General features: G+C 38.2%; 1 protein-coding gene across 3 annotated transcripts in view; it reads right to left on the bottom strand.

Moving 5' to 3' along the window:
* The window catches only part of TAOK3 (TAO kinase 3), a 186,541-nt gene that overhangs the window by 44,420 nt on the left and 114,596 nt on the right, over positions 1 to 27,525 (bottom strand). For all 3 annotated transcript variants that reach the window (XM_049619876.1, XM_049619878.1, XM_049619877.1), the window contains exons 10-13: positions 16,571 to 16,664; positions 15,453 to 15,534; positions 8,231 to 8,398; positions 5,358 to 5,564 (exon numbers count right to left, since the gene is read on the bottom strand). In XM_049619876.1, the coding sequence (XP_049475833.1) occupies positions 5,358 to 5,564; positions 8,231 to 8,398; positions 15,453 to 15,534; positions 16,571 to 16,664 (551 nt within the window). The remainder of the gene's footprint in view (positions 1 to 5,357; positions 5,565 to 8,230; positions 8,399 to 15,452; positions 15,535 to 16,570; positions 16,665 to 27,525) is intronic.

Genomic DNA, 27,525 nt, shown 5'->3' with positions numbered 1-27,525 from the left:
GACTCTGAAATGCACCACCTAGATTCCCCTCTAAGAAAAGACTTGCTGCCAGAATCCTTTTGGGCTGTCAGTCCATTTAGGGGCTGCCTTGGCTGCAGAGAGCGGCCTTGTGCAAGTTCATACCCTTCCCAGGGTGCTCACGTTCAATGACTGATCTGCGTGAGGGTAACAAGGCACAGCCATTCTGGCTTAGTTTGGACAACTCTGAAGGGTCATTTTAGCCCCAGAGCTCCTTGGGAGCTATCTCACTTCAACTTTGCCCTCTGCCCAATGCTGCTCCCTTCTCTCTCTTCCACAGGTGTTGATCCCCAAGGAAACTCCTAATAAGCAAATGAATTGGTGCATGAAATGGTCTCAGTTCTGCTTCCCAGAGAATCCAACCTGTGACCTAAATGTTACCTATATCTACATGTCACCACTATGCCATCTGCATGAAGAAGGAGGGACTGATCAGAACAGTGGCTTTTAGAAAAATCCTCCTTTTCAAAAAAAGAAAAAGAAAAAGAAAAAGAAAAAGAAAAATCCTCCTTTTCAAGTGAAATCCAAACACAAAATGTAAGATATAAAAGCAGGCCTTGTCCTGGGGGAGGTGTGGATGAGGCTTGTTCCTGAGGCACCTCTTTACAAAATAGCTTAAAAGTCACATTAGAGATCTGCTTCTTTAAAGATTACAGGAAAAGAAACATAGAATTTAAGACCTGGAAGGGATCTCTGAAACCACATAGAACAACTCCTAATTTTACAGATGGAGAAACTGAGGCCCAGAGAGGTTTGCGACATAAAATAACACTAACAGTTGCAGACAGAATTATAAACTAGTTTCCTTATTCCTGTAATCCATTACATAAAATTTTCTATTGAGAACTTAAAATCCTATTTCATTTATGTTCCCAAGTGGAAAACTTTTAGGAATTCAAGCATACCAATAAATATAAAGTTTCTGAATACTTTTTTATTTCTATTGTGTTTAAAATGATATACATATTAAAATTTTTTAGTGTTTATCTACTTTTGAGAGAGAGAGAGACAGAGAATGAATGGGAAGGAGCAGAGAGAGAGGGAGACACAGAATTCCAAGCAGGTTCCAGGCTCCGAGCTGTCAGCACAGAGCCCAGCATGGGGCTTGAACCCACCAACCGTGAGATCATGACCTGAGCCAAAGTCGGACACTTAACCAACTGAGCCACCCAGATGCCCCTAAAATGATGTATTTTTAAGCCCAGGTATAGGATTTAAATGGGTCTCATGAAGAAATATCATATTCAACACTAAGTTTTCATATATAACATATCTACTTTTATTGTCTGCTTATATTTTCCCCCTTTTTTATTGTGGTAAAATACACATAAATTCACCATCTTAATCATTTTTAAGTATACAGTTCGGGGCTCTTAAATACACTTCTAATGTTGTACAACCATTACCACTATCCATCCCTATAACTCTTTCATCTTGTAAAACTGAAACTTGTCCCCATTAAACAACTCTCCTTTTCTCCCTTCAGCCCAGCCTCTGGCACTCACCATTCTACTTCCCGTCTTTATGATTTTAGCTACTCTAAATACCTCATCTAAGTAGAATCATACAGTGTTTGTCTTTTCATTACTGGCAAATTGCACTCAGTATAATGTCCTCATGGTTCATCCATGTTATAGCATGTGACACAATTTCTTTCCTCATTCAGGTGGGATAATAGTCCATTGTACGCATATATCATATTTTGCTTATCTCTTCATTCATCAATGAACGCTGGGTTGCTTCCATGTTTTAGCTATTATAAATAATGTTGCTATGAACATGGATACAGACATTTTTTTTAGATACTACTTTCATATTTTCGGAGGATATACACCCAGAAGCAGAATTGCTGGATCATGTGGTAATTATGTTTTTAATTTTTTGAAGAACCACCATACTATTTTCCACAGCAGCTAGACCATTTTACATTTCCATCAACAGTGCACAAGGATTCCAATTTTTCCACATTCTTGTCCATTCCTGTCATTTTTTGTTTTGTTGATAGTAGCCATCCTAATGGGTATGAGGTAGTATCTTATTGTAGTTTTGATTCGCATTTCCCTAATGATTAATGATGTTGAGCATCTTTTCATGTGCTATGGTTTTTATTTTCTTTGGAAAAATGTCTATTCAAGTCCTTGCTCATTTTTGATTTGGGCTGTTCGTTTTTTGGCTGTTGAATTTTTTTGTTTTTGTTTTTTCATTTTAAGTTTATTTATTTTGGGAGAGAGAGGGAGGGGGGGAGAGAGAGAGAGAGGGAGAGAGAGAGAGAGGGAGAGAGGGAGAGAGGGAGAGGGAGAGAGGGAGAGAGAGAGAGCGGGAATGAATATGAATCTAAAGCAGGCTCAGCACTATCAGTGCAGAGCCCCATGCGGGGCTCAAACTCACAAACCTGTGAGATCATGACCTGAGCCGACATCAAGACTCGAGCACCACCCAGGTGCCCCCGGTTGGTGAGTTTTAGGAGCTCTCTCTCTATTATAGATATCAATCCCTTATTAGATATGCAAATATTAGATATGCAAACATTAGATTTGCAAATATAATCTGCAAATATTTTGTTATATTCTGTGGGTTGCTTTTTTACTCTGTTCATGTTGTCTTTTGATTAGCCTGCTTATATTTTCAAGTTAATTCATTCAGTTTTATTTGCAAATGTTTTTTAAATTTCTTCCATCACACTTTCTCTATATATTTATTTCATAATAAAATAGAAATGCATTATATAACTTAAATTATTCCTGACAAACATTTCGTATGGATCAAATACAATTACCTTCTATTTCAGAATATAAATTAACATCTATCCTTAAGTGATTATACCACGCAAGAGAAAAAAATATTGAAAAACCCGTATTATCATAAGACAGCTCTGTACCATCCCACAAAAATTAGAATTAAAATCCCCAATAAGTTCAAGACTAGGGTTTTCCTTCTTGTTGACTATGCTAGTAGTATCTTCTAATTCTGTTCTCATTTGAGGGGTCCTGGATCCAGTGGAAATCCTTTTCCTTTCATCCCTTTACCCATGGAGCCCCAGAGGGAACAGAAGGGAGAGAGCCAAATCTGTCAGCATTCATGATAGCTCCTTCCAAAAAGAGATTCCAGCAAAACCTTCTTTTCTACCCTTCAAATATAGGATCACTTGCCCATGTTCAAAGAGAGCTGGCTGCCAATGCTGAACTCTTAGTGGATTTCTACTTTGGTCTGGTATCACCCCTTTCTTCAAAATACTTCCATGGCTTTCTGATAATCTGGGTCCTTGCTGTCTCTCTGGACTCCATTCACTCTTTACATAGCTCACCAAGCTCTAACCTCTCTGATCTTTTCCCTCTTCCTTGAATATACAAAGTTCTTTTTGTCTCAGGGCCTTTGCGCTTGTTACTTTCTGACTCACCTCCTTGTCTCACCCCAAGTTAGCTAGCTTCTACTTATCTTTGAAATTTTAGCTTAAATGTCACTTCATAAGGTAGTCTTTCCACTACTCCCTGATAGACTAAATCCTTTTACCCAGAGCAGAAGTTTCATAATTACATGATATAGTTATTTGCACAGTTATTTTCCTAATCTCCCCCAGAGACAATAAGTTTCATGAAAGCACCATGTCTGTTTTATTTCCTATACATCCACAGGACCTACCATAGTTCCTAGCACATAGTAGAGGTCCTCACCAATTTTTGTCGGATAAATGAATAAGTTAATCAGTTTATTAAAAAAGTTTTTTTAATGTTTATTTATTTTTGAGAGAGAGAGAGACAGACAGACAGACAGAGTGTGAGCAGGGGAGGGGAGAGAGAGTGGGAGACACAGAATCCAAAGCAGGCTCCAGGCTCCAAGCTGACAGCACAGAGCCCGATGCGGGGCTCGAACTCACAAACTGCGGGATCATGACCTGAGCCGAAGTTGGACGCTTCACTGACTGAGCCACCCAGGCGCCCCAAGTTAATCAGTTTAGAAAATAGATGTGTATCCTTTCACTACTTACGACCAGGGACCAATGTATTTTCTCCTGCCCTTCATCCTTACCTGATCAATTTCCTTTTCCTTCCCAGGAAAATGCACCAATTGAAGTCTAAGTACACTGGAATTAGGGTGTAATTATTGAGATTTATTAAAATAAATACATACACACCTTACAAGGAAAAATAAAAAAGGATTATTTTTTATAATTCTACACTATGGACTATTTACCTAAAGTCACACAAAACATTTTTGGGACTCTGTCCAAAGAATTATTGGTAATTCTGTGAAATACTCATAGAAAATGCTCCGAAAGGAACTTCATGTTTTTTTTTTTTTATGAAGTGCTTCAACTTATGAAACATGATAATCCTGTATGAAATGAGAATCTTTAATTGGAAAAGTAAAAATACAAAAACAGAATTATTCACTGAAAAGTCAGAATATTTCAGCTGACAGAACTAGTTTTAGAATTAGAAATAAATCTGAGAACAACAGAAAAGAATAGAAACTGTATCTAAAACAAATGGTATCCTGGGAATATAAACATACTTATTAAAAAACTTTTTTTTTTTTTTTAACTTTTATAGAGAGAGAGAGGGAGGGTGCGAGCAGGGGACAGAGGCAGTGGGAGAGACAGAGAATCTCAAGCAGGCTCCATGTTGAGCGTGGAGCTCTATCCCATGACCCTGGGATCATGACCCAAGCCAAAATGAAGAGTTGGACGCTCAACAGGCTGAGTCATCCAGGCGCCCCAAGAAACATACTTTCGTGAGCATACTTCTGAAAGGGTACAACCAACGGATTATGCTCAGGAAGCTGTTAAGATTTGCAGTTTTAGGAGCCCCTGGGTGGCCCAGTCCGTTGAGCGTCCGACTTTGGGTCAGGCCGTGATCTCACAGCTTGTGAGTTCGAGCCCTGCATTAGGCTCTGTGCTGATGGCTCAGAGCCTGGAGCCTGCTTCGGATTCTGTGTCTGCCTCTCTCTGCCCCTCCATCGCTCATGCTCTCTCTCTCCTTCAACAATAAATAAACATTAAAAAAATTTTTAAGAAGATGTACAGCATTAAAGTTATTGGTTTAGAGAGGATTTTATCAATTTCTTTGACTTGGAGGCTATGGATTTATTTATTTTTATTTATTGATGATGGTAGACATCAGAGCAGCAAGAGGAAGATGAAGAAAATAGGCCCAGCTATAGCTTGCAGAGTCCTTTGTTACCTTTTTACTGTAAGAGAACTATCAACGGCTTGGTCTAGTCCCATATTTCAGTTGTAGAAAGGGAACGCTGACATGTCTGGATGCTAAGCGGCCTGAGCTGGCTTCACTAGGATTGGCAAAGCCTAGAGCTGCGGAGGGTACCACAGAACTGAAACCTACCTTCTTGGGCACAACAGAGGAACTGGAATTGACTGGGCTTTCATCATCGTGCATCAAGACAGGCTCAGAGCTGTTCTCCTCCATGACCTCCTGCATGCTGTTCACACTGCTGCTCTGGCTGCCTGTACTCACAGACACACTTGGGATGGAATGATTGCTGCCCAGGCTGTCCATTTCCCTGATCAGGCTGGTTCCATGTTCGCTGTCCTATAAAAATGGGGCAGGGGGTTAAAAAAAAATGACTAGAGATAAAGTCCCAATTCATTGACTAAGCTATTAAGCACACTCCATTCTGCAGTGCCAAGTTGCTTTTCTGCCAAATCTGCCAAGATAAACTTTTTATGCAGTGACTCCACTACTCCCCCCCATTTCCAGACATCTCAAATTCACTTCTATGCCTTCCTCAGGGGCCATTATGGACATGGGTCATAAGGCCCCAAATGCTGCTATCCCAGGGCTTTCCCCTGTCAGATGCAATGATCATATGATCGTATGGCTATTCAGCAAGCAGAAATCAGGCCAGGTTTGTAAGAGACTTTCAGGGACAATCAAGGTGCTAGATAAAGACCGTACATATTTACAAATAGGGTGGTGGTCTTTGGAAACTAAGACAGAGTGGAAAGAGTTTCCAGAGAATCGACAAGCAATATACTCCTTGGCAAATCACTATCGAATAACTTCATGCCTAAGCAGGAATACTATTTCTACTGTCCTGGATAGGTAATTAAATTCTGCCTCCCTCAAGCAATTCTATCGTGCTTACCTCTGTAATCTTATTAAATATATCTGTTAAATAATACTGGTATTCATCACTGCTATTCCAAAGACTACTATTTGAGAAGTGGTAAGATAATCAGCACATATAATTTACTCATCACAGTGGGATATCTTTTGATATAAGATTAAATAATATAATTAGAGCACCTTAGTTCCAAAAAAAATCCTATTTTCAAAGAGTCATACTGTGTGTATCTAACTTTAATGAACTGTTACTTAGCCATGTCAATATAAGGAATCACTGGCATAGGTAATTTGGGTAATTTAATATGGTAGATAACACATTACATGTTTAATAGATTTATTTTCCCAATTAAAGGGGAACATTGGTATATGTGCAACCAAGAGATTCTATAGTCCAATTCAGTTTTCTGAATTTCATTTTTATAATTGTTATTTTTTCTTTCACATCAAAAAGGTAAAATAAAATTCATTGTTCATTTCTTTCCTCTTTTCTATCTAGTTTTAAAGGAAGAAGATTTTTTTTTTTTTTTTTTTTTTAGTTTACCTATCCATTTGAGAGACAGCAAGAGTGAGCGTGCATGCGTGCATGAGGGAGGGGCAGAGAGAGAGAATCCCAAGCAGGCTCCACACTGTCATTGCAAAGCCTGACATGGGGCTCAGTCTCACAAACACGAGACCATGACCTGAGCTGAACTCAAGAGTCAGATGCTTAACCGACTGAGCCAACCAGGCGCCCGAGGAGTCCTTTCTTTTTGTTCAAGGCTCTAATATTCCTGTTCCTATCTCATGGACTTCCTGAGATCCTGCTTCTTTAACTATGTCTGTTTCTTCTAATTTCCATGCCTCTATCCTGACTTCTTCCACTCTGCCTGTAAACATGAAGACGCCTGCCCCATGCTCGCATACCTCTCTACATACTGCCCTTTGTCACTTTTCTCTCTCAGCCAAATTTATGAATCTTAACATAACCAGCTTTCCCTGTTTCTACTTTCCCCCCTCCCATTTATTCTACAAACCCACAGTTATCTATTATTCATCCTAACTATTCCTGTAAAACTGCTCTTATGAAGGTCATCAAGAATGCCTTACTTGTAAAACCCAGTTAATGTGTTTTTTGTTTGTTTGTTTTTGGTCCTTGTCTAACATGACCTCTCTGTGGCATCCGATACACTGGCTGCTTGAAGTTGTGGACTCTCAGAACACCTGTGATGTCTGTTCCTTAGGGTCTCTTATATGGCACGGCTCTCTTCTCATTCATTATTATTATAATGCTCTTGACCCCCAGCTAAGCACCCTTTACCTAGACCTCTTTCTTATGTTCTGGGTTTGAATTTCCCAACCAACTGCCGGACATCACTATTCAGGCATCCCAACTGTCCTTACCCTTGCCTCAACAAATCCTTCTTAAGTTATCTGATGAGAAACCAGAAAGTCACCTCTCCTTTGAAAACTTCAATACTAGGTTAGCAGCATATGACGCTGGGACCTTAAACTCAACATCACCAAACTGAAATCACCCTAAATCCATTCTTTCTCCTTGGTTCTTTTTCTCTGTTCTTGGTATTGCCATAGTCTATTCACCCAGGCTAAAATGTTCAGAGTCACCTCAAACTCCTCCTCATCTGTCACAGTCACTTTCAGTGAGAAGCACTGTATTTTCTAATCTACCTTTACAGTGTTTCTCAAAAGTCTTCCTTCCCCCTCCCCCACCACCGACATTGCCCTTATTGCCTCTTGCATGGACTAGTCTACAGAATGTAACACATCAAGCCCATCTTACACTCTGTTGCCAGGATAATCTCCCTAAAGTACAGCACTTTCCTGAGTCTAAAATGCCCTATGCCTGTCTCTCAAAAACCACCCATGTCGTGTCCTTCATACAACCTTCACTAATTCTCCCCAGCAGGCTTATTTTCTCCCCACTATGACCCTTGCATGGTGACATATCTTGGTAACGTTTTTCATATTTTGTCTTATTTAAGACTTATTTTATGAATACCTCTTTTGCAATTCTGCATGTTTCTTGAGGCATGGGGCACCAATTACATTTTTATCTCCTAAAGTGGTTTACAAAGTGCCCAGTCCAGAACTTTCCCACTCTTAGAGCGCCTGCTATAATAAACTGGACCTACTTCTTCATCCTCCTGTGACTCATTCAAGGGTCCATTTCGTGTCTCTTGGAAAAGGATTTTTTTCATTTTTCGGTACTGTAGGTTATCTAATTCACGAACAGCATCTTTTGTCCTCTGTATGAGGTCAATCAGGACACGTAGTGGCCGGTCTCGTCGAACAAAATCATGCTGATTGAGGGAGGAGAAAAAACAGAAACTGATAGTGAGAAAACAGATTTGGGGGCACAAGATTTACATTATAAAGCTAAACAGACATAACCGGGTCTGTTGATTTTGCAGAAATAACAAGATATGACTTTCATTTCGCACAACCTCTCAATTTGTATAAATCTTATAAAGAGATAACTATGCTTTTCTCTTCTTCCTCAAGCCCCATTTTGTGGACTTTGTCCTGGAGTCTACTTGAGAATTCTTGAGATTTACTTTAACATGTAACCGATAATGACTAGTAGTTTAGACGCTTGTAACTTTCAAGTCTGAAGCTATATAATAAGTAGAAGTGATGTAGAGTTCAAGAATATTATTGTTATAATCTGCCTCAATTCTCCTACCCACTCCACAATACCCCTTTTAAACGACTGTGTGTATTTTGTTTTCTATTTTGGTGGTCGTGTAGAGTATATGCGTGAAAATATGCCAGCTTTATTTAGAGGTCATAATTCTGGCAGCTTCATTTTCCCTTTACAGAACTGCACAACCAGAAATAAGGGAAAAGGGCCTCTGAAGAGTGAAAAGAACTACCCCAAAGTCCATAAATTTTTCCTGGTATAAACAGCCCTCACTTTCAATATTATCAGTGATCTTTACACACATTATGGTTTCCTGGTTTCTCAGTCTGTAGCAGTTTGGAAAGAGGGAATAAAAGTGGAAGAATAGAAGAGGGAGAGCTGTTAGAACTAGGGTTGTTTGTTGTGAAAAAGAACGGTCTTTGGAAGTTCTTGGGCAGCCTGACAATAAAAAGAGAGAAATTCCACGACTAACACACCTACCAACCAACCACATAAAAATGAACAAAGGTTTGTGGGCTATTTTGCAAAGGGGAAAATGCTCCTCAGGCAGTCCTTTTATATGCCACGAGTTGACGAAACACTACTGCTTCTGAGCCGTCAAGAAGTGAAATTATGTTCATTATGCTTTCTTTAAGAAGGCAGAAAAGTACATCATGGATTCTGACGAGATTACACAGAAAATGATCAAAAGTGGGGGGAGGAAGTTTTGTTTTTTTCAAGGAAAAGTTTCAGTTACATGGAAAATTCACTTATGTGAAATTGTAATTTGAAGATATTGGGTAAATGGGATATAATGTGGTAGGCCCTAGATGATGGAACGGATTTCATTTCTTCCTAAGTTAAACAGGTATAAAAGAGAAGTAGGGCCATTGTGAGAAAAACACGTACATGTCTTGTGGTTCTTCACCCCGACTTTGCTGTCAGGGGAACTGTGGCTTTTGCTCTTGCTTTTATAAAATATCTCTTCCTCTGCCAAGAGTCCTTTCTGAAAATGAAACACCATTCCCAGAAGCAAGAGTAGCCCGCGTCTTTCAAGATGAGAGTGAAAGGGAGAAAGTAAATTATTTTGCTCCTCTACTGCTTGCAATTATACAAGAGCAAGTCGGTTTTGAGTAAACTTCAAGCTAGTATTTAGGATCAGTGAATTTTAGAACGGGAATAGCTGTTAGAAGTTCTTTCATTTTCAAGGTGTGAAAATTCAGGCACAGAGAGGTTAGGTGACTTACACAGCTAACTACTGCAAGAGCTAGGGCTACAACTCAGGTCTGCTCATTTGGTGTTCGTTTTCCGGTGGGCCATCACTACTATCATCTTTCTAAAACATGGGTTTGATTGTGTCACTCATTGTAACAGACACTGGTGTCCCATTTATCTCCCTTTCCAACCTCTTTTCCTTGCCTTCATCTACTGTGAACACTAGAAAGTAAAAGGGTTGCTTGAACTCCAGCCTTTTTTATACTTAAAAAATAACAATATGACAGAGTTCTGGCAAATGAGACGCTGTCTAGGCACAGAAGTCTCTGAGGGCAGTTTTGTTTTCTAGAAGAAAAAGGCAAGGCACCTGAAGAAAGGGTGTTTTCCACTCTGCCCTTCCTTCTTTCTCCTCTTGGGATAAAGACTTTTCCTAGAAATGCAGGAGCCATTTTGTGACCAAGAAGATAAGAACCACCTGCTGAAGATGATAAAGTAGGAAGATACAAAGAGCCTGGATCCATGATGACATTGGTGAGCTGCTTACAGCTCTGGACTCTGCTTATAACATCTTCTTTCTCAATGCCCTGCACTTGTTGCACAAGGTAATTAAGCCCTTAACCTGTTCAAGCCTTTTAAAACTGATATACTCAAAGTCTTCAAAACATGCCTCCAGGGGCACCTGGGTGGCTCAATGGGCTAAGCATCTGACTCTTGATCTCGGCTCAGGTCATGATCTCACCGTTCGTGAGTTGGAGCCTCCAGTCAGGCTCTGCGCTGCCGGCAGAAGTCTGCTTGGGATTCTGTCTCTCCCTCTCTCTCCCTGCCCCTCCTCTGCTCATGCTCGCTCTTTCACTCTCTCAAAAAACAAACAAACAAAAAAACATGCCTTGATGATGAAGTCTAGCCTTTTACAGCCAGGTTCATGGTTGTAATTGTAGGCTCAAATCTAGTCACTCCTAGACCTCTTTCCCATCCAATGCATATAGTACAGTCTAGGTAGTTATTGACTCATGACATGTGTTTCATACCTGTATACCTTTGCTCATGTTCTCTCTGCCTGCAACCCCATCTCCTCCTGTTCTCCAAAGTCCATTACTCTTGACACCCTTACAACTAAAAGGTCCCTAGATCCTTTAAAAAGAATGATTTCATTGTTCTTGAAAGTATATTTCCTTGAAACGTTTAAATACAGAAAAATGCATAAAAGACAGTAAAAGAAAAACATCCCAAATTCCATCATCCAGAAATAAAGAATGTTATTTTACACGTTCTCACACAGGATAATGGATATCTAGAAACAATTTTACATGGGAAGATTATGCATGCTAATTTTAAGAAAATCTGTGAAATTGAGGTATACTTAAATGTAGCAGAATTAGAAAACAATGAAGTAAAGTAATTGCTTAACTTCAGTTATAATTTCTTCACCAATAGTTACCAGTTCTTAAAAAATCCTCTAAAGTTAAGGAAATAAAAAAAAAGATGACAGAGATTAGAATTACTTTTTTTTTAATTATGCATTTCAACTTAAGAATTATTATCGACCAGCTACTCTGAAAAAGAGGAAAATTAATACACTTATCTTTCTTTCCTACCCCTAGGTTGTTCTGGTTACATTAGTATTTTTACACTGTCAGTGCCTATAGCATTTACATTCTGCTCTTTAACCATATAAATGATTTTACCTTGGTTCTATATTGAAATGGATTCAATGTGAAGGTGACGTTTTAATGTCAGGAAGAAAATGTGAAGAAAAGATGGATTAAGAATATTTAGGAATAAGATAGCCAACTGAGGGCGGGGGGGAAGTTGACTTCCTTACAACAAATTTTTAGATCACCTCTCAAAAGAAGCCCACCATAAACAACACCAAAAGAGGAATAGGGAAAAAATATTTGCAAGACCTACTACAAATTAATAATAATAATAAAGCCCAATGATCAGACAAATGGGTAAAGATCACAAAGAGGAGTTTACAGAAAAGGAAACCAATGGCTTTTCAACATATGAAAGATGCATCAACTTAGCTCATAATGAGAAATACAAATTAAAACTACGAGTTTTTCACTGATCTGAGAGCCAAGTTGAAAATTTGATGGTCCTCCTCTTTGTTAGTGGGACTATAAACTGGTACAACTTCTTTGGAGGACAATTTGTCGGTATCCGTTTAAATTTAAAATCTAGATTCCCTCTGATTAGCAATTCCACTTCCATGATTTTATTCTTTAGATACCCGTATACAGTACACGATGACACATGTACACAAACTCACTGCAGCAGTTTTTAATAGCAAAAGATCGCAAACCCCATAAAGAAGTTGGTTAAAAAAAGCATGGTCGTTCTGAGAATGTGACAGAGCCACTCATAAGAATGAGGTACCCAAAACATACTATAAAGTAAAACAGACAATCAAGTTAGAACAATGTTTAGAGCTAGCTCCTACTGGTGCAAAAATAAAATAAGAATATTTACTTCCATATGCATAAAATATCTCTAGAAAAATATGCACAAGATTGGTGATAGTGGTTGCTGCCTCTAGAGAGGGGCTCAGAATAGGAAGATTTACTTTTCTCACTCTGTCTTCCTAAATTCGTATTACCTACCAATATGAAGAATGTAGTCCCTTTTTTAAAAAAAACTTTTTTTTTTTAACATTTATTTATTATTGAGAGACAGAGAGACACAGAGCCTGAGCAGGGGAGGGGCAGAGACAGGGGTAGACATAGAATCTGAAGCAGGCTCCAGGCTCTGAGCTGTCAGCACAGCCGGACACGAACTGAGCCGGGCTCGAACTCACAAACCGTGAGATCATGACCTGAGCCGAAGTCGGACACTGAGCCACCCAGGAGCCCCGAAGAATGTAGTCCCTTTAAACAAGCAAAAGAAATATATAAAAAATTCTGGGGCCAATTTAAATTCAGTGTTTGCTGCCAGTCCTTGTACCAGTTTCTTCAGTTCCTAATTTATTCCTTCTTCCTTTTTCCTTTCCTCCCTCTCTTTCTTTCTTTCTTGTTTTATCACTAGATTGGCTGGATTTTGCTATTGAGCCATTGTTTAAAAAGCTATTAAGAAAAAAAAATTGATTCAATTTGTAAGGCTTGAAAATCTAAGCTGCATTTATAACTGAAGAGCACCTTAGCTAGGACAAAGATCCACCCCAAAATATTTTTTTCAACCTATTTGTATAAGTCTTTCTTTACCCTTGGAGTTCAAGGAATTTTATCAGGTTACTGCAAATCAGTTCCATGGTGTCTTTCTTCAGGCCTCTGCTTAAAAGTCACCTCTCTAGTAAGGCCTTCCCTAACTCCTCATCTAAAAAGTTAGCTCCTGAGACACCTGCGTGGCTCAGTCAGTTAAGTGTCTGACTTCAGCTCAGGTCATAATCTCATGTTTCATGAGTTTGAGCCTCGCATCTGACTCTGCTGACAGTGAGGAGCCTGCTTGGGATTCTCTTTCTCTCCCTCTTTCTCTGCCCCTCCCAGCATCTCTCTTTCTCTTTCTCAAAATAGATAAATTTAGGGGGGAAAAAACCCCACCCAAACATTAGGTCCTGGGGCACCTGGCTGGCTTAGTTGGAAGAGCATGCAACTCTTTAACCTGGGGGTGTGTGTTTGAGCCCCATGTTGTGGGTAGAGTTAAAACAAACAAACAAACAAACAAACAAACAAACCACAGCTCCAGCTTTATTTTTTTCTGCAAAGAATTTACTACCAACTGATATATATTTACTTTATCATATATTTACTTGTTAGTGTTTGGAACAGTGCTTGGGCATGTAGTAGACAATCAGTAACTGTTGAGTAAATGGTGGGCTTGTTTGATTTGGCCCACCAAATCAAATTAAGATGAAATCAAGTCAAATAAAGATCCAAACAGTTATTGCCAATAAAGTTTTCTTCAGGTATATCTTTAAGTATCTTCTGCTAGATGTGTTTGGCTTTCTTCTTCAGGAGTAATAGGTTGGTATATAATTAGATCTCCTGTCTTCCACAGACGCCATCTTCCTTATAATCATCTTTAGAATTTTTTCCCTTGCATTTAACTTTTATTTCCCTACAACTTTCTATCCTTGGGAATACCCTAAATGGGTTGCTTTACTACATTCGTTTATTGCTTATGATTCTGTGTCTTAATTTTTCTCTTCTGTGTCTTTTCTTACCTCTGCCCACTTGCTTTTTATATCCTTTTGTTGTCTGTGCCCTAAAATTTGTCTTTGAATCCTTGTAGTATCTTCTTCTTTGAGGTGCTTCTCCCCCTTAGTTTTTTTTAGTATTTTTTATTTTTCTTCGCCCCCTTAATTTTAATACGGCCCAAATTATCCTTTTTTTCCCCTTTATGGTAGGGCTTTCTAGGTCCCATTTTTTTTTTTTTTTTAATCTTCACCTACTTCAAAGTAATAAAGATGTTACTTTATCTTGGGTTATCTGGTGTTTTGTTCTGGTTGTCATTTTTCCCTGAAGACATGCGGAGCTGTTGCTGAGACACACAGAGTAGAGCACATGTCTAGAACGCATGATGGCTCTCCACCAAAGGGAATGGGAGTCCTTTGTCCTATTGTTTCTGCCACTGTGTTCCTGTGGGCTGCTATTTACAAGATGAAAACACTTAATTTTCCATGGCAAAATTAGCTGCCTTCAGATCTACCTCTTCAGAAACACTTACAGCCAGAGAAAACAATACGATAATGTTTACAGAGTTGTAAGAAGAAGCAAACATAAACCAAGAGTTTGTGACCTACACAAGGTGCTCTTCAATTCTAAAGGCAGCTGACAGTTTTAAGCTTTCAAATTTAGGCAATGTAATCTTTCTGAGTTTTCCTTAAAACCAACCAGCCAACAAAAGAGTTGAAAAATATACGTCCAGAAAGAGGTTAAATAAATCTGGCCCAGTCTGTGCCAAATAAAAGATCTTTATATTGTAAAAGTCTCCACATACTTCACTGATATTGAGGGAACCTACATATAAAGCTTATAATAAAATGTTACATGAAGAGATGCTCAAAACCACGATGCTTAAATCAAATGAATAAAGTTAACATGATACTCTTGTCACCAACATGTATGATGTAAGGCGATATAAATATATGCTTTGTATATTTATTGTGTATCTTCACTGCCTGATGATTTGTCAACAACCTAACTGAAAATCCCAGGGTTGGCATGTGGACCATTGGCAGACTGTCCTGAGAGCACCGTATTAAAGTGCATGCAGATATTAGTCACAGGAACATCCAAGTGATGACCAGAGCAAAGAGAAATACTCTTTGTCATAAGGCAAAAAGAGGGAGGGGGAAGCAGAGAGGATGGAAAAGATTGGGAAAAGACTACCCAGGGGAATGTACAGCACATCCATTGTGATAATCTTGCCGTTTCTATTCCTTGCTGTTATCTCTGGATAAATGACAAGGCGGCATGTTCTAATCTAGTTTGTCATGACGAGGTGCCATAGGAATGATTTACCATATTCCACTACAACATGACTTCAAATCCCCCTTCTCAAATACAAATTTGAAAAATTACCCGTAATAGTTCCGCTGACGTTGGCCTTTCCTGAGGTATTTTCTGCAAGCAGTAATCAACAAATCTCCTAAAGGAATCTGTCCTGCATGTGCAAATACATTGACAGAAAAGAAAATGAGGGTCTGTGGAATACACGGATTACTTAAAATAATTCTCACTCAAGGGAAAATTTTACATTTTAAGAGCTTTTTAATAAAATATATGGAATATTAGAAGTGGACCATTTTCAAGTTTATAGTATCTAAAAATTCACATTTGGATAATGAATGTGGAGAATTTAAAGTTAGTCAACACATAAACATATCTTAATATATAAGCAAGGTCAAAACATAATTTATATAAGAAAATGAAAAATACTATTATTTACACATATTATAGTTTTGTGCACATTTTTCTTTCCCAAGATAACAACTCTCCTAAATCTCAAGTCTATATTCTTCATGGCCAGTTGGCAACCTCTCCAACACCCACCACCTATAACCAGGTAGGAAAATTTGAAGCATAAGGGAAGAGAACTTCGGAATATGCCTTCTGGATGAAAAAACGTTCTTCTCTTGAGAATCCCATTTTGTCCAGTCTCTTTAAAACTGTCCTTCTTCTATAACTCTTGTGGCCCAAACAGTTATCAAAGTGTCATAATTTTCTATATGGAATGATACATCTTCTGATAGTGTATGGTCTGATAGTGATAGTGTATGTTCAACATATTTAAATAGACATATAATAAAAGAAATGACAAGTGGAAAAATAATGACATCAGAGAAGGTACTTTATCTCTGCTGAGAAGTGATAAGAGCTAAGATGATCAATACGAGACTGTCAGGATTTAAAAGACAAGACTTATTAGGAAGATAACAGGGTATGTTCCCTATAGAATTTCAGTTCCTACACGCAGTTTAAGAACACAGTACAAGTGACAGTGAGAAATAAATACATAAAAATGTGTGTGTGTGTGCGTGCATCACCAGTTCACGCCTGTAAAGCACCACTGCACTTCCTCTAACATACAATGAAGGAATGACATGGTTTCTAGGTCAGATGTTTAAAATGTAATGTAATGCGTGCCAAATACATATGGTGATTTCCTTAAGAGATTTAAAATGAGAGCAGAGTCTTACCATTCATTAGACTGTAGCGTTGGGGAGTCATTCTGGGCAATGTGGTATAAGGCACTCATGGCATTCATGTTGAAAAGGGGGGGCTTCCGTTCCGCTGAAAGAAAAGAAACGATAAAGTACTTCTTGAAAGAAATCAGGCAGATAGAGAAATAAGGATCTGTGGGCAAAGCTCTGCTGCTAAATCAACGGCTCGTTACTGTCATCATGCGACATAATCCACTTATTTGAATCTCTAAGGTCAGCCCAGGATAGTCCTTCAGAAGAAGCTGCTGGTCATCTTAATGTACACTGGCAAAGCTCCTAACAAGCCCATTTCAAAAAAGAGAAAGAAAAATTTCTTTCTTTTTCACGTATCTTCAAAAGGCTGGTCTTGGCTTGTGTTTCCACAACAGGTATGAACATCTTCGTGTGTATGTATATTGGTTTAAAAATATGTATTTATTGGAAATGAAACCCATAAGGCACAGAAAAATAGAATGAGAAGCATTATTATAGAATGGAACATCTTAAGCATTACTAACATAGCATGTGAGATAAAATAATTCAACTCAATAAACACTGTTTGAAGGCTCATCCGGGCCAAATAAATGATACAGGTGGTGGTGGTGACGGGATACGGGAGGAAGGGGAAGATAAATAATAAGGAAGGTTTGGTTCACTCCCTTTTATTTTTATTTATCTATTTAAAAAATTTTAAGTTTACTTATTTATTTTGAGAGAGAGAGAGAGAGAGAGAGAGGAAAAAAAAAAAAAAAGAAAACACAAGCAGGGGAGGGTCACAAAGAAGCAGAGGCCAAATCCCAAGTAGGCTCCACACCATCAGTGCAGAGCCCAATGTGGGGCCCAAACCCACCAACCATGAGATAATGACCCCAGCCAAGGTCAAGAGTTGGACGCCTGACTGTGCCATCCAGGTGCCCCAAGATTCACCCCCTTTAAAGAGAAACTCAGTGAAATTAGGTATTTGTTAATAGATTTATTCCAACCCAGCCCATCATGGTCTCTTTTTGGGAATTTCTATAGCTCTGTTTTAGTATACTGCCTACTTGGCCTGTGCTCTCTTACTGCACTGACATAAACATACAAATCTTTTCTCTCAAGAAACAAAAAATCATTAGCTCTAAGAGGAAGATCTTATAACCCTAATACTCTTTAGCTTTTATTTATTCCTCAAGCAACATGTAATAAAATGTTATTCACATATAAGGTTCTCAGTTTGTTGACCAAAGGAAAGAAACAAGGTTCTAGTTCTGAGCACTTAATTTTATATTAGTTACTAGTTATTATGCCCTAGAAGATAAATCACAATCTCATTCTACTGTGCTTATCCTAATGGATTCCTTACACAGTCCCCCCCCTTGTAATTCATAATCTAATTCTCAGGTTTTATCAGAGTAACTTGGTTTTTAAGCAAAGATTCTTCTATTAACCTCTTTTAAAATGGAAAACAGGGCTTATTCTTTGCAATTCTTTTTTTTTAAATTTTTTTTTTTAACATTTATTTATTTTTGAGACAGAAAGAGAGCATGGACAGGGGAGGGTCAGAGAAAGATGGAGACACAGAATCTGAAACAGGCTCCAGGCTCTGAGCCGTCAGCATAGAACCCGACGCAGGGCTCGAACCCACGGACTGCGAGATCATGACCTGAGCTGAAGTCGGACACTTATCCGACTGAGCCACCCAGGCACCCCTATTTTTTGCAATTCTAAGAAACAAGAACTTAGGGCAGAAGTAATACGAAAGACATTTTCACTCACAGAAGGATGAACTTGTAAAAAGCCAGGGTGAGAAAACAAAAGAAAGCAACCCCTCCCCCCCCAAATTTGGAAAGAACAATGTTAAGAGCAGTAAACTTTAGGGGGCGCCTAGGTGGCTCAGTGGGTTAAGCATAGGACTTAGGACTTCGGCTCAGGTCATGATCTTGAGTTTGAGCCTTGCATTGCGTTCTGTGCTGACAGCTCAGAGCCTGGAACCTGCTTCAGATTCTGTGTCTCCCTCTCTCTCTCTCTGCCCCTCCCCTGCTCACGTTCTGCCTCTTTCTTTCTCTCAAAAATAAACAAACATTAAAGGCCAGGTGTGTTAAGACTGGACTTGTCCTACAAATGCATTCGTCTCAATTTGGCTATCTCTGGCTATCTCTCTTTAGATTCTGTCTCCTCTCTTTCTGCCCCTCCCCCACTTGCTCGACTGCTCTCTCTCTCAAAAATCAACGTTAAAAAAAAAAAAAAAAAGAGGGGCGCCTGGGTGGCGCAGTCGGTTGGGCGTCCGACTTCAGCCAGGTCACGATCTCACGGTCCGTGAGTTCGAGCCCCGCGTCAGGCTCTGGGCTGATGGCTCGGAGCCTGGAGCCTGTTTCCGATTCTGTGTCTCCCTCTCTCTCTGCCCCTCCCCCATTCATGCTCTGTCTCTCTCTGTCCCAAAAATAAATAAAAAACATTGAAAAAAAATTAAAAAAAAAAAAAAGAGTAGTGAACTTTAAGCCATTGACAGTATTCCCACAGAAGACAACTATGGTTATTCATTCATGATACTTTGGAGGGGCCTCTTACAGTCTTGACTAAATGTTCTCTGATACCTTTAAAATGTGACAGTCTACTATTCTACAAATATTTTTTCTTAACCTCTCAACAGGATACTATACACTCATGAAATAGATACTAGTATTACAGGGGCATGAACTGATAATAAGTAGAAATTTGAAAGTTATAGTGTGGAGGCGCCTAGGTGGCTCAGTCGGCGAAGCGTCCAGCTTCAGCTCAGGTCATGATCTCATAGTTTGTGGATTCCAGCCCTGTGTTGGGCTCTGTGCTGACAGCTCAGAGGCTGCAGCCTGTTTCCGATTCTGCTTCTCCCTCACTCTCTGCCCCTCCCCCGCTCATGGTTTGTCTCTCTCTCTCTCTCTCTCAAAAATAAACAAACATTAAAAAAAAAAAAGTTGTCGTGTGGACAAATGGATTTGTATCTGTTTCAAATGTACAAGGGTTCAGGTTTAGATTCAGGTTTATTTTTTTTATTTTTCAGCAGGGACACGCTGGAAAGCTTGGCCTTCTGCCAACTTCAAGTATTTAAAGTCAGGTGGAACTAGGAACTCATCGTGTAACCATCAATGATTTCCCATCATTCTTAGGACAAAGTCCGGATCCTTAAACCATAGCCAGTTTACCTTTATCAACATGACCGTAGATGAGGTGCCTAAGTGGCTCAGTCGGTGAAGCATCTGACTTCAGCTCAGGTCATGATCTCACAGTTTGTGAGTTCAAGCCCCATGTCAGGCTCTGTACTGACAGCTTGGAGCCTGGAGCCTGCCTTGGATTCTTTGTCTCTCTCTCTCTCTCTCTCTCTCTCTCTCTCTGCCCCTCCCGTTTGTTCTCTGTCTCTCTCAAAAATAAACAAACATTAAAAAAATTAAACAAACATTAAAAAAATTAAACAAACATGACCCTGGCGACCTCTAGCATTTCATTCTGAGAAGTAATGCCTCCACCCTCTTCTTTTGCTTCACTGAGAGAACCAATTTTAGAACCTTTCACACATACTGCCTCCTCTGTCTGGACTCCCCTCTCACTTTCATTCCCTCAACTTTATCTGGTTAATTGTTGCCAACCTTTCAGACTTCACCTTAAATATAACTGCATTTTGCATTCATTTCATAAATATTTATTCAGGGGTTATTATATGCTTGTAAGCACTTCCTCAGGGAAGCCTTCTCTGACTTCTCAGACTATTAGATTCTGTTACTGCAAATTATGTTTTTCCTTTCTCCTATGGACCACAACCATAATTATTTGTGTAATTCTTTACGTAATGTGGGTCCTTTCTGCTAAGCTTCATGAGGACAAGGACAATGTCTACTATATTCATCTTTGCATTCCCACTGCTAAGCATAGCACCTGGTATCTATTTTTGGTGGTTCAAAAATACCCATAGAATAAATAAATGAAGGTAAGGCAAATTAAAGCAAGGAAGAAACTTTGTCAGCAAATAATCCTGGGCAGCAAGAAGTCACAAAAATGACTGAGGAGCGACTAAGTCTTGGGGCTTCCATCAGATGCTATGTGATGGCTTCATTCACTGCCAGAAGGATAGGAACCTTCTCACTAAATGGCAAAAGATATAAAATTCAAGCTGCTAAGAAGAACACTGAATTGCACAGGAGAAACAGCCAGGAAGGGGGACTAAAGAAAGAACAGGAATTTGGAAAGAGGATGAAGGAACAAAAAACAACAACAAAACCCAATTCAACAGTGACAAGAAAGGCAGTAGCTTGGAAATGAAGAGGGAATGGTGAGGCCATAAGTAGTCAGCACTCCACTGTGAACAACACAAGACAACAGCCAGCCACACAATGGTAGAATAGCTTTAGTAGTTAGAAGCACATGACCACAGGTACTCTAAACACACAACATAGTTCTATGGTCTGAGAAGCATTTGCTAAATACTAGTTTCAAATGGCCTCAGCTATGCTCAAGTCCTTTGCTAGATGTGCTACATAAATCCTCTGGGCCTTGGTGACAGGATTCATTGCTAAGCCAGCATACTATAGAGCAAGGGTTGGGAAACTATGGCCTGCGGGCCAGATTCACCTAGAAGACTGTTTACGTAGTTTTATTGAACTACACCCACGTTCATTTATAAACATATTGTCTATGGCTGTTACTATGCTCAACAACAGAGTTGAGTTGTTATGACAGGGAATGTATGGTCTGCAAAGCCTAAAACACTTATTATCTGGTCCTCTACAGAAAGTTTGTCAACCCCTTACTATAGAATATAATAGTCTGTATACGATCTTCCACATAAGCAGCAAAATAGGAATTAGGAGTGCTTTTGAAGCCACCTTGTGATATGTAATTCATATCTTCTCAAAAGAAGGGAGGAGGGTGGAATCCTAAAAAAGGTGTATTAACTAAAAGAAAAAAATAATGATTTCTATTTAAAGACAATGGTCAAGTTTTTGTGGCAACAGGTTTCTTACAAACCAATGTGCCTGAAAAACATAATAATTAGTGATAACAATAGTTACTACCACTTACTGAACCCCTACTACATGTCAGGCACTCATTGCTGTCGGTCGTAATTCTCACGATAGCTTGGCAAGGTAAGCGTGATCATTCCAAGCATTATTTTCCAACTAAATACACTGAGGTTCAGCTAGTCTGAATAATGAAACTAAGTCACATAGTAAGTGGCTAAATTGGGATTTCAACCCACCTTGTAAGAATCCAAGAAATGTGTTATTTTCACTAGGTCTCAGTGTCTTTTTGACAACCTGGTGCATTTTATGATAGATTGTACTGGGATTAAAAAAAAAAAAAAGGTGGGAGGGGTCCTGGCTGGCTTGGTCAGAGGAGTCTGTGGCTCTCAATCTCAAAGTTGTGAGTTCAAGCCCGACACTGGGTGTGAAGATTACTTAAAAATGGATAAACTTAACTAAATAAATAAACTTTAAAATGAAAAAAAAAAAAGCAGCAGCAACAGCTTCAGAAGAGTAAATATGCCTGCCTTCCTCTAACAGCCATCACAACATTCATTTATTAACAGATAAACAATGAGTGGCTAACATGGAAGAAGAAAAGTCCAGGCAAAAAACCTACATAAAGGCATGTTTTGGGGTTTTGTTTTGTTTTCCTGGAGAATTCATTTCTGAGCACAATAAATGCCCTGACGAGGCTAATGGACCATTTGCCAGCTCCTATCATAACCTCTATAGGTAAACTAAGTTAAGCATCTGTAGGTTAAACAAATGAACATCATATTAACCTCTCTTGAAATAATCTTGAAAAATAAAATTTTTGCTGACTGGCCAATTTCAGTGCCCAAGGTTTTCAGAAGATTCTTGCATGTAACTAGTTCTCTCAGTGGAAAATTAATTTAGCAAAAGATAATTTATAGAATAGGCTTCACCACTATGGAACTGTAGAGCTTGATCCAGGAAAAAGGGACAGTGCCGGTAACATTATCATCTTCCTCCTTTGTGATGTTACCCTAGCAATTTAAATTACAAATTAGGGAGCTTTTAAAAAAAATGCAGTATTATAGAAGTAATGTCATAAGGAAAGGGTACAACATTATCCACAAGTTTCAAGATAATTTCAATATTAAAAGTACAATTTAAAGTATTGCAAACATACAGAAAACTTGGAAAAATCATTAACTTCCAGTTTTATATGCAGCAGTTTGGTCTTTTTTTTTTTTTTCATGTAAAAAAATACTCTTCTTTTATATATGCATTAACAAGATTAATGCTAAGGAGATATATAGCAAAGCTGTCAAAAAGGTACTTGAATGGTCTATTGCACTAGCAATATAATACATTTTGAATAATTGTTGATAAGTTAAATGTCCTTGGTAACAATTTTACTTAATGAATATTAACTGAGCAGGTACTACCATTTTTCTCTGAATCTAAGATGCTACTGACTATAAAATATACACTGTTTTATGTATAACTTGGGGGAAAATGCTGCCAATTATAATTATAAAATGCGATTGCCTGTAAAATAACCACCAGTTTCAAAGAGATGTTAAAATGTCAATTAAAATCTTGGATGAAATATGACATATATTATGATTGCGTTGATAATGGCCAACATTTATTGAGTACAGTATATAGAGATTATAATAAGAAGAACTTTAAATTCAGATTTTCATTTAATCCAGACAATTCTAGTAAGGTAGGAGATCTTATTACACAAATTTCATAGAGAGTTCAAACAATTTGACCAAAGTCACGCAACTAAGAAATGGCAGAGCTAGAATTAGAACTCAAGTTTGTCTGACCAAAGTCTATGCTTGTAAGTGTAGTTCATTTTATAAAAGGCAATCAGAGTTAGGCTGATACAGAGACAGTGTTTTCATACATACTTTAATTCATTTTTATAAAAAAATAAAATCAAAAATTAAGCACAAACCAGGGCCTCTCTCAAGAGAGGAAGTACTAGAAGCATCTCCTGGGATGACTCTTTGTTTCACCCGGTGTGAACTTGTGTTTGAAACTTCAGCCATTACTACATCTACATAGTACAAAAACTGATGTAATGGTGATCTTGAATTATCATAAAAGGGTATATTCTGTTTGCTTTATTTAAGAAGGCTGGAAAGGGTAGAATCTATACCACATTTAGAAAGGTTATGGTAAGAAAAAAAATTGTAAAAACAATGGGTGGACGCTAATAAGCTGTGAAATTCAACTTGGGTAGTACATCCTCTTAAATTTTCATAACTGAGGAGATGCTGCTACGGTTTCAGTGTTTTAAGTATAATTTTGGTTCACTTTGGAATATAAATGACAAACAAAGGAATAATCCTACGTACGAATGCCATTAGCTGTTATTGAGCATTTGCTATGTGCCAGGCATCATGCTAAACACTTTACATGTGTTATTTTACTGAAGTCCAGCAACATCTATTGATAAATATTGTTATTTTCACTTACATGAGAAACTGAGGCTCAAGGAAGTTAAGAAAGCTGTTCAGGCTCTCACGCTCAGGATGAACATGGTATTTATGCAACTCCAAAAGGTGTCACTCACATCCTAGACTATGTGAATGCCCGCTGGTGTTATGTGTAGCCACATGGGGTGGTCCTGCCCACTAAGTGTTGGTGAAGCCAAAATTCAAATCCAGGGTGTCTAATTTTGAAATTTACTCTATACTGCTAACTCCATGCTAGGCAGAGGGTAGGGTTGCTGTTGTTGTTTAATCAAAGGAATTTAATTTCTCGTTTGTAAGAAGTTAAATTCTTTAATATTTCAAATATGTAAAAACATGCAGATTATGACACCTACCACTTAGATTTATCAGTATTTTGCCATATTTGTTTTTTTCTTCCAAATAAAGTAAGAAAGTAGATATATCTTTATTCTCCCTCCTCCTACCAGAGAATTTTCTATTCTGAAGTTACATTTTACATCTATGTTCTTATGTTTTATTAGTATATGTATACTAATACACACTCATAAACAATATAAAGTGTTTATAAAACTTTCATAATTGGCATCATACTGTACCTATACTTCTGCAACTTTGTTAAATATTCAATATTATGATTTTGAGATTTATCTATGATGATACATGTAGATCCAGTTCATCCTTAACTGTGATAGAGCATTCCATGATTAATTTATCCATTCCTCACTGGGTAAGAATTCAGGTTGTGTCAACATTTTCTAGCTTCTACACCAGCTTGCATTATCGTACACATTTCCAGTGCACGTGCGTAAATATTTATTTAAGGAATATGCTTAGAAGTGAAATGTTGGGTCACTGAGACTGCCCCTCATCAACTTTACTAGATGTTGCCAATTTATACTCCAAAGTCATTATACCAATTTACATTTCTACCAATAGTGTGTGCGTTGCTGTTTCCTTAGCAGCTTCCCCAAATTTATTATCCTCAGACTCAAGAACTTTTGCCAGTCTGATAAATGTGAAAGGGTTTTAACTTGCATCTCCCTTATTACTAGTGAGTCTCAGTACCTTTGAAGGTTTGATGTCCATTTAGATTTCCTTTTCAATGAACTGGCTGATTATGTTCTTTGCCCATTTTTCTACTGGCTGTTTGTCCTTATATTTATTCATTTATTTTATGTTTATTAATTTTTGAGAGAGAGAGGGAGGGGGAGAGAGACACAAGAGGATCTGAAATGGGCTCTCAGCTGACAGCAGAGAGCCTGATGCAGGGCTTGAACTCACAAACTGTGAGGTCATAACCTGAGCTGAAGTAAGATGCTTCACTGACTGAGCCACCCAGGTGCCCCTCTTTTTATTTTTGATAAAGAAATGTGATAAAGAAATTATAAGAGGTCTTTATATGTTCTGGACCAATACTCTGTTGGTTAGATATGTTTTAACTACTTTCTATTAGCCTCTGGCTTGTCTTTTCATTTTTGTACCTTACATAGCTTTGTATTTCAAAGTACTAAAAGTTATCATATTTGTCACTGTTTTCAAAATACTTTTAGAAAAATTATTCCCACACCCATAAAGGTGTATACTCCTATAGTAACAACAGTAACAATAATTACATTTATATAGTGCTTATTTAAATTTTTTTTTTTTACATTTATTTATTTTTGAGAGACAGAGACAGAGCATGAGCAGGGGAGGGGCAGAGGGAGAGGGAGACACAGAATCAGAAGCAGGCTCCAGGCTCTGAGCTGTCAGCACAGAACCCGATGCGGGGCTCGAACCCACGAACCGTGAGATCATGACCTGAGCCGAAGTCGGACGCCCAACCGACTGAGCCAGCCAGGCGCCCCTAGATAGTGCTTATTATATGACATGCCATGTTTTAAGTATTTCACGTATCTATACTTTTTGAGTATAGTTGACATACTAATTTATATAATTAGGTTTTATTGTCTGTTCTCTTGGATATTAGTCTCTCCCTACATTGACACTGTATTGATTTAATTATGATGGTATGGATTTTGGCACAGTGATTTTTCTGTCCAAATTCTACTTCTTCAAAATTGTCTAGGCTAGTTTTGGCCCTATGACTTTTAGGACTACTTTGTCAAGTTCTACATACTATTGTTGGAAGTGCATCAGGTGTCCCATTTAAAGTATGCATATATTTCTGAGTCCCCCGCCCCCATCATTGTGAATAAATTAGGTTAATTTCCCTTTCAGTGGAAAAGAGAATAACACAATATTAGAATGTAAAGAAGAAATATATTTCCTCAATATCCTTTAACAGAGGACCAGTCAAATTGATTATGGTATATCCTTAATAGTGGAGTAAGATGATACAGTGAAAAATGAAAAACAGGTTTAAGTTACTAACATAAAACAGATCTCCAAGACGTCGTTAAGTGAAAAATCAAAGTACCACTCATATGTTAATTTGGGTGGGAAAAGGAATATAATAGATGTATATCTATATTTGTTTGTACATTTGTAAAGAAACTCTGGAAAGATATACAAGAAATTAGTAACGGTGTCCCGTGTGTACTGGCAGAGGTGGGAAAGGAAATGGGGAAATAGGGCCAGAGGTTGAAGAAGTTCTTTCACTTCATGTCTTTATATATTTTTTGATTTACAAACCATGTGAATATTACGTATTTTTTCAAAATTAAGTACATATTCTCTCTTCCATGATTCAGTTTTTAAAAAAAATTAATATTTCCTTAAGGTAAAAAAAAGAGACAAGTCATGTATATTTATCATATGTTTCTTTGTTCAAGGAAGGGGTCAATGAAGCAGTTGGGACACGGAATACCAAGTATCTCAAGTTGTCTTCACAAGCCAAACATTTTAGGAAAAATAAAACTATAGTCTGAGAATCAAACTGGAACTCAGAAATTCTTACAGGATCAATTTGGATACCAGAATGGAGGAAAATAACCAAAACCAAAAACCAAAACAAAACAAAACTCGATGAAGAAATTTTTAAAAACAAATGTTAAAAAAGTAAAGGTATTTATATAAATTTTAAATTAAAAAAATCTAGATAAAGTCAGTCTTGTGCTGGAGCCAGCTCTCACTGGGCTCCCGAAGGTCAAATGGGCATACCTTTCTCCAACTCCACAGTAACCCAATCTCCCCCTCCCCCACCACCTGAGAACCACTGGTTAAATTTGCCAGTATAGGACAGCAACATGCAGAAGAATGAAACTAGACCACTTTCTTGCACCATTCACAAAAATTAACTCAAAATGGATAAAGGACTTGAATGTGAGACAGGAAACCATCAAAACCCTAGAGGAGAAAACAGGAAGAGACTTCTCTGACCTCAGCCACAGCAATTTCTTACTTGACACATCCCCAAAGGCAAGGGAATTAAAAGCAAAAATGAATTATTGGGACCTCATGAAGATAAAAAACTTTTGCACAGCAAAGGAAACAATCAACAAAACTAAAAGGCAACCAACGGAATGGGAAAGATATTTGCAAATGATATATTGGACAAAGGGTTAGTATCCAAAATCTACAAAGAGCTCACCAAACTCCA

This window comes from Panthera uncia (genome assembly GCF_023721935.1).
Source record: "Panthera uncia isolate 11264 chromosome D3 unlocalized genomic scaffold, Puncia_PCG_1.0 HiC_scaffold_8, whole genome shotgun sequence".
NCBI classification, from domain to species: Eukaryota; Metazoa; Chordata; class Mammalia; order Carnivora; family Felidae; genus Panthera; species Panthera uncia.
Note: the sequence above shows the minus strand (reverse complement) of the source record. Positions and strands in the feature narration are given on the sequence as shown.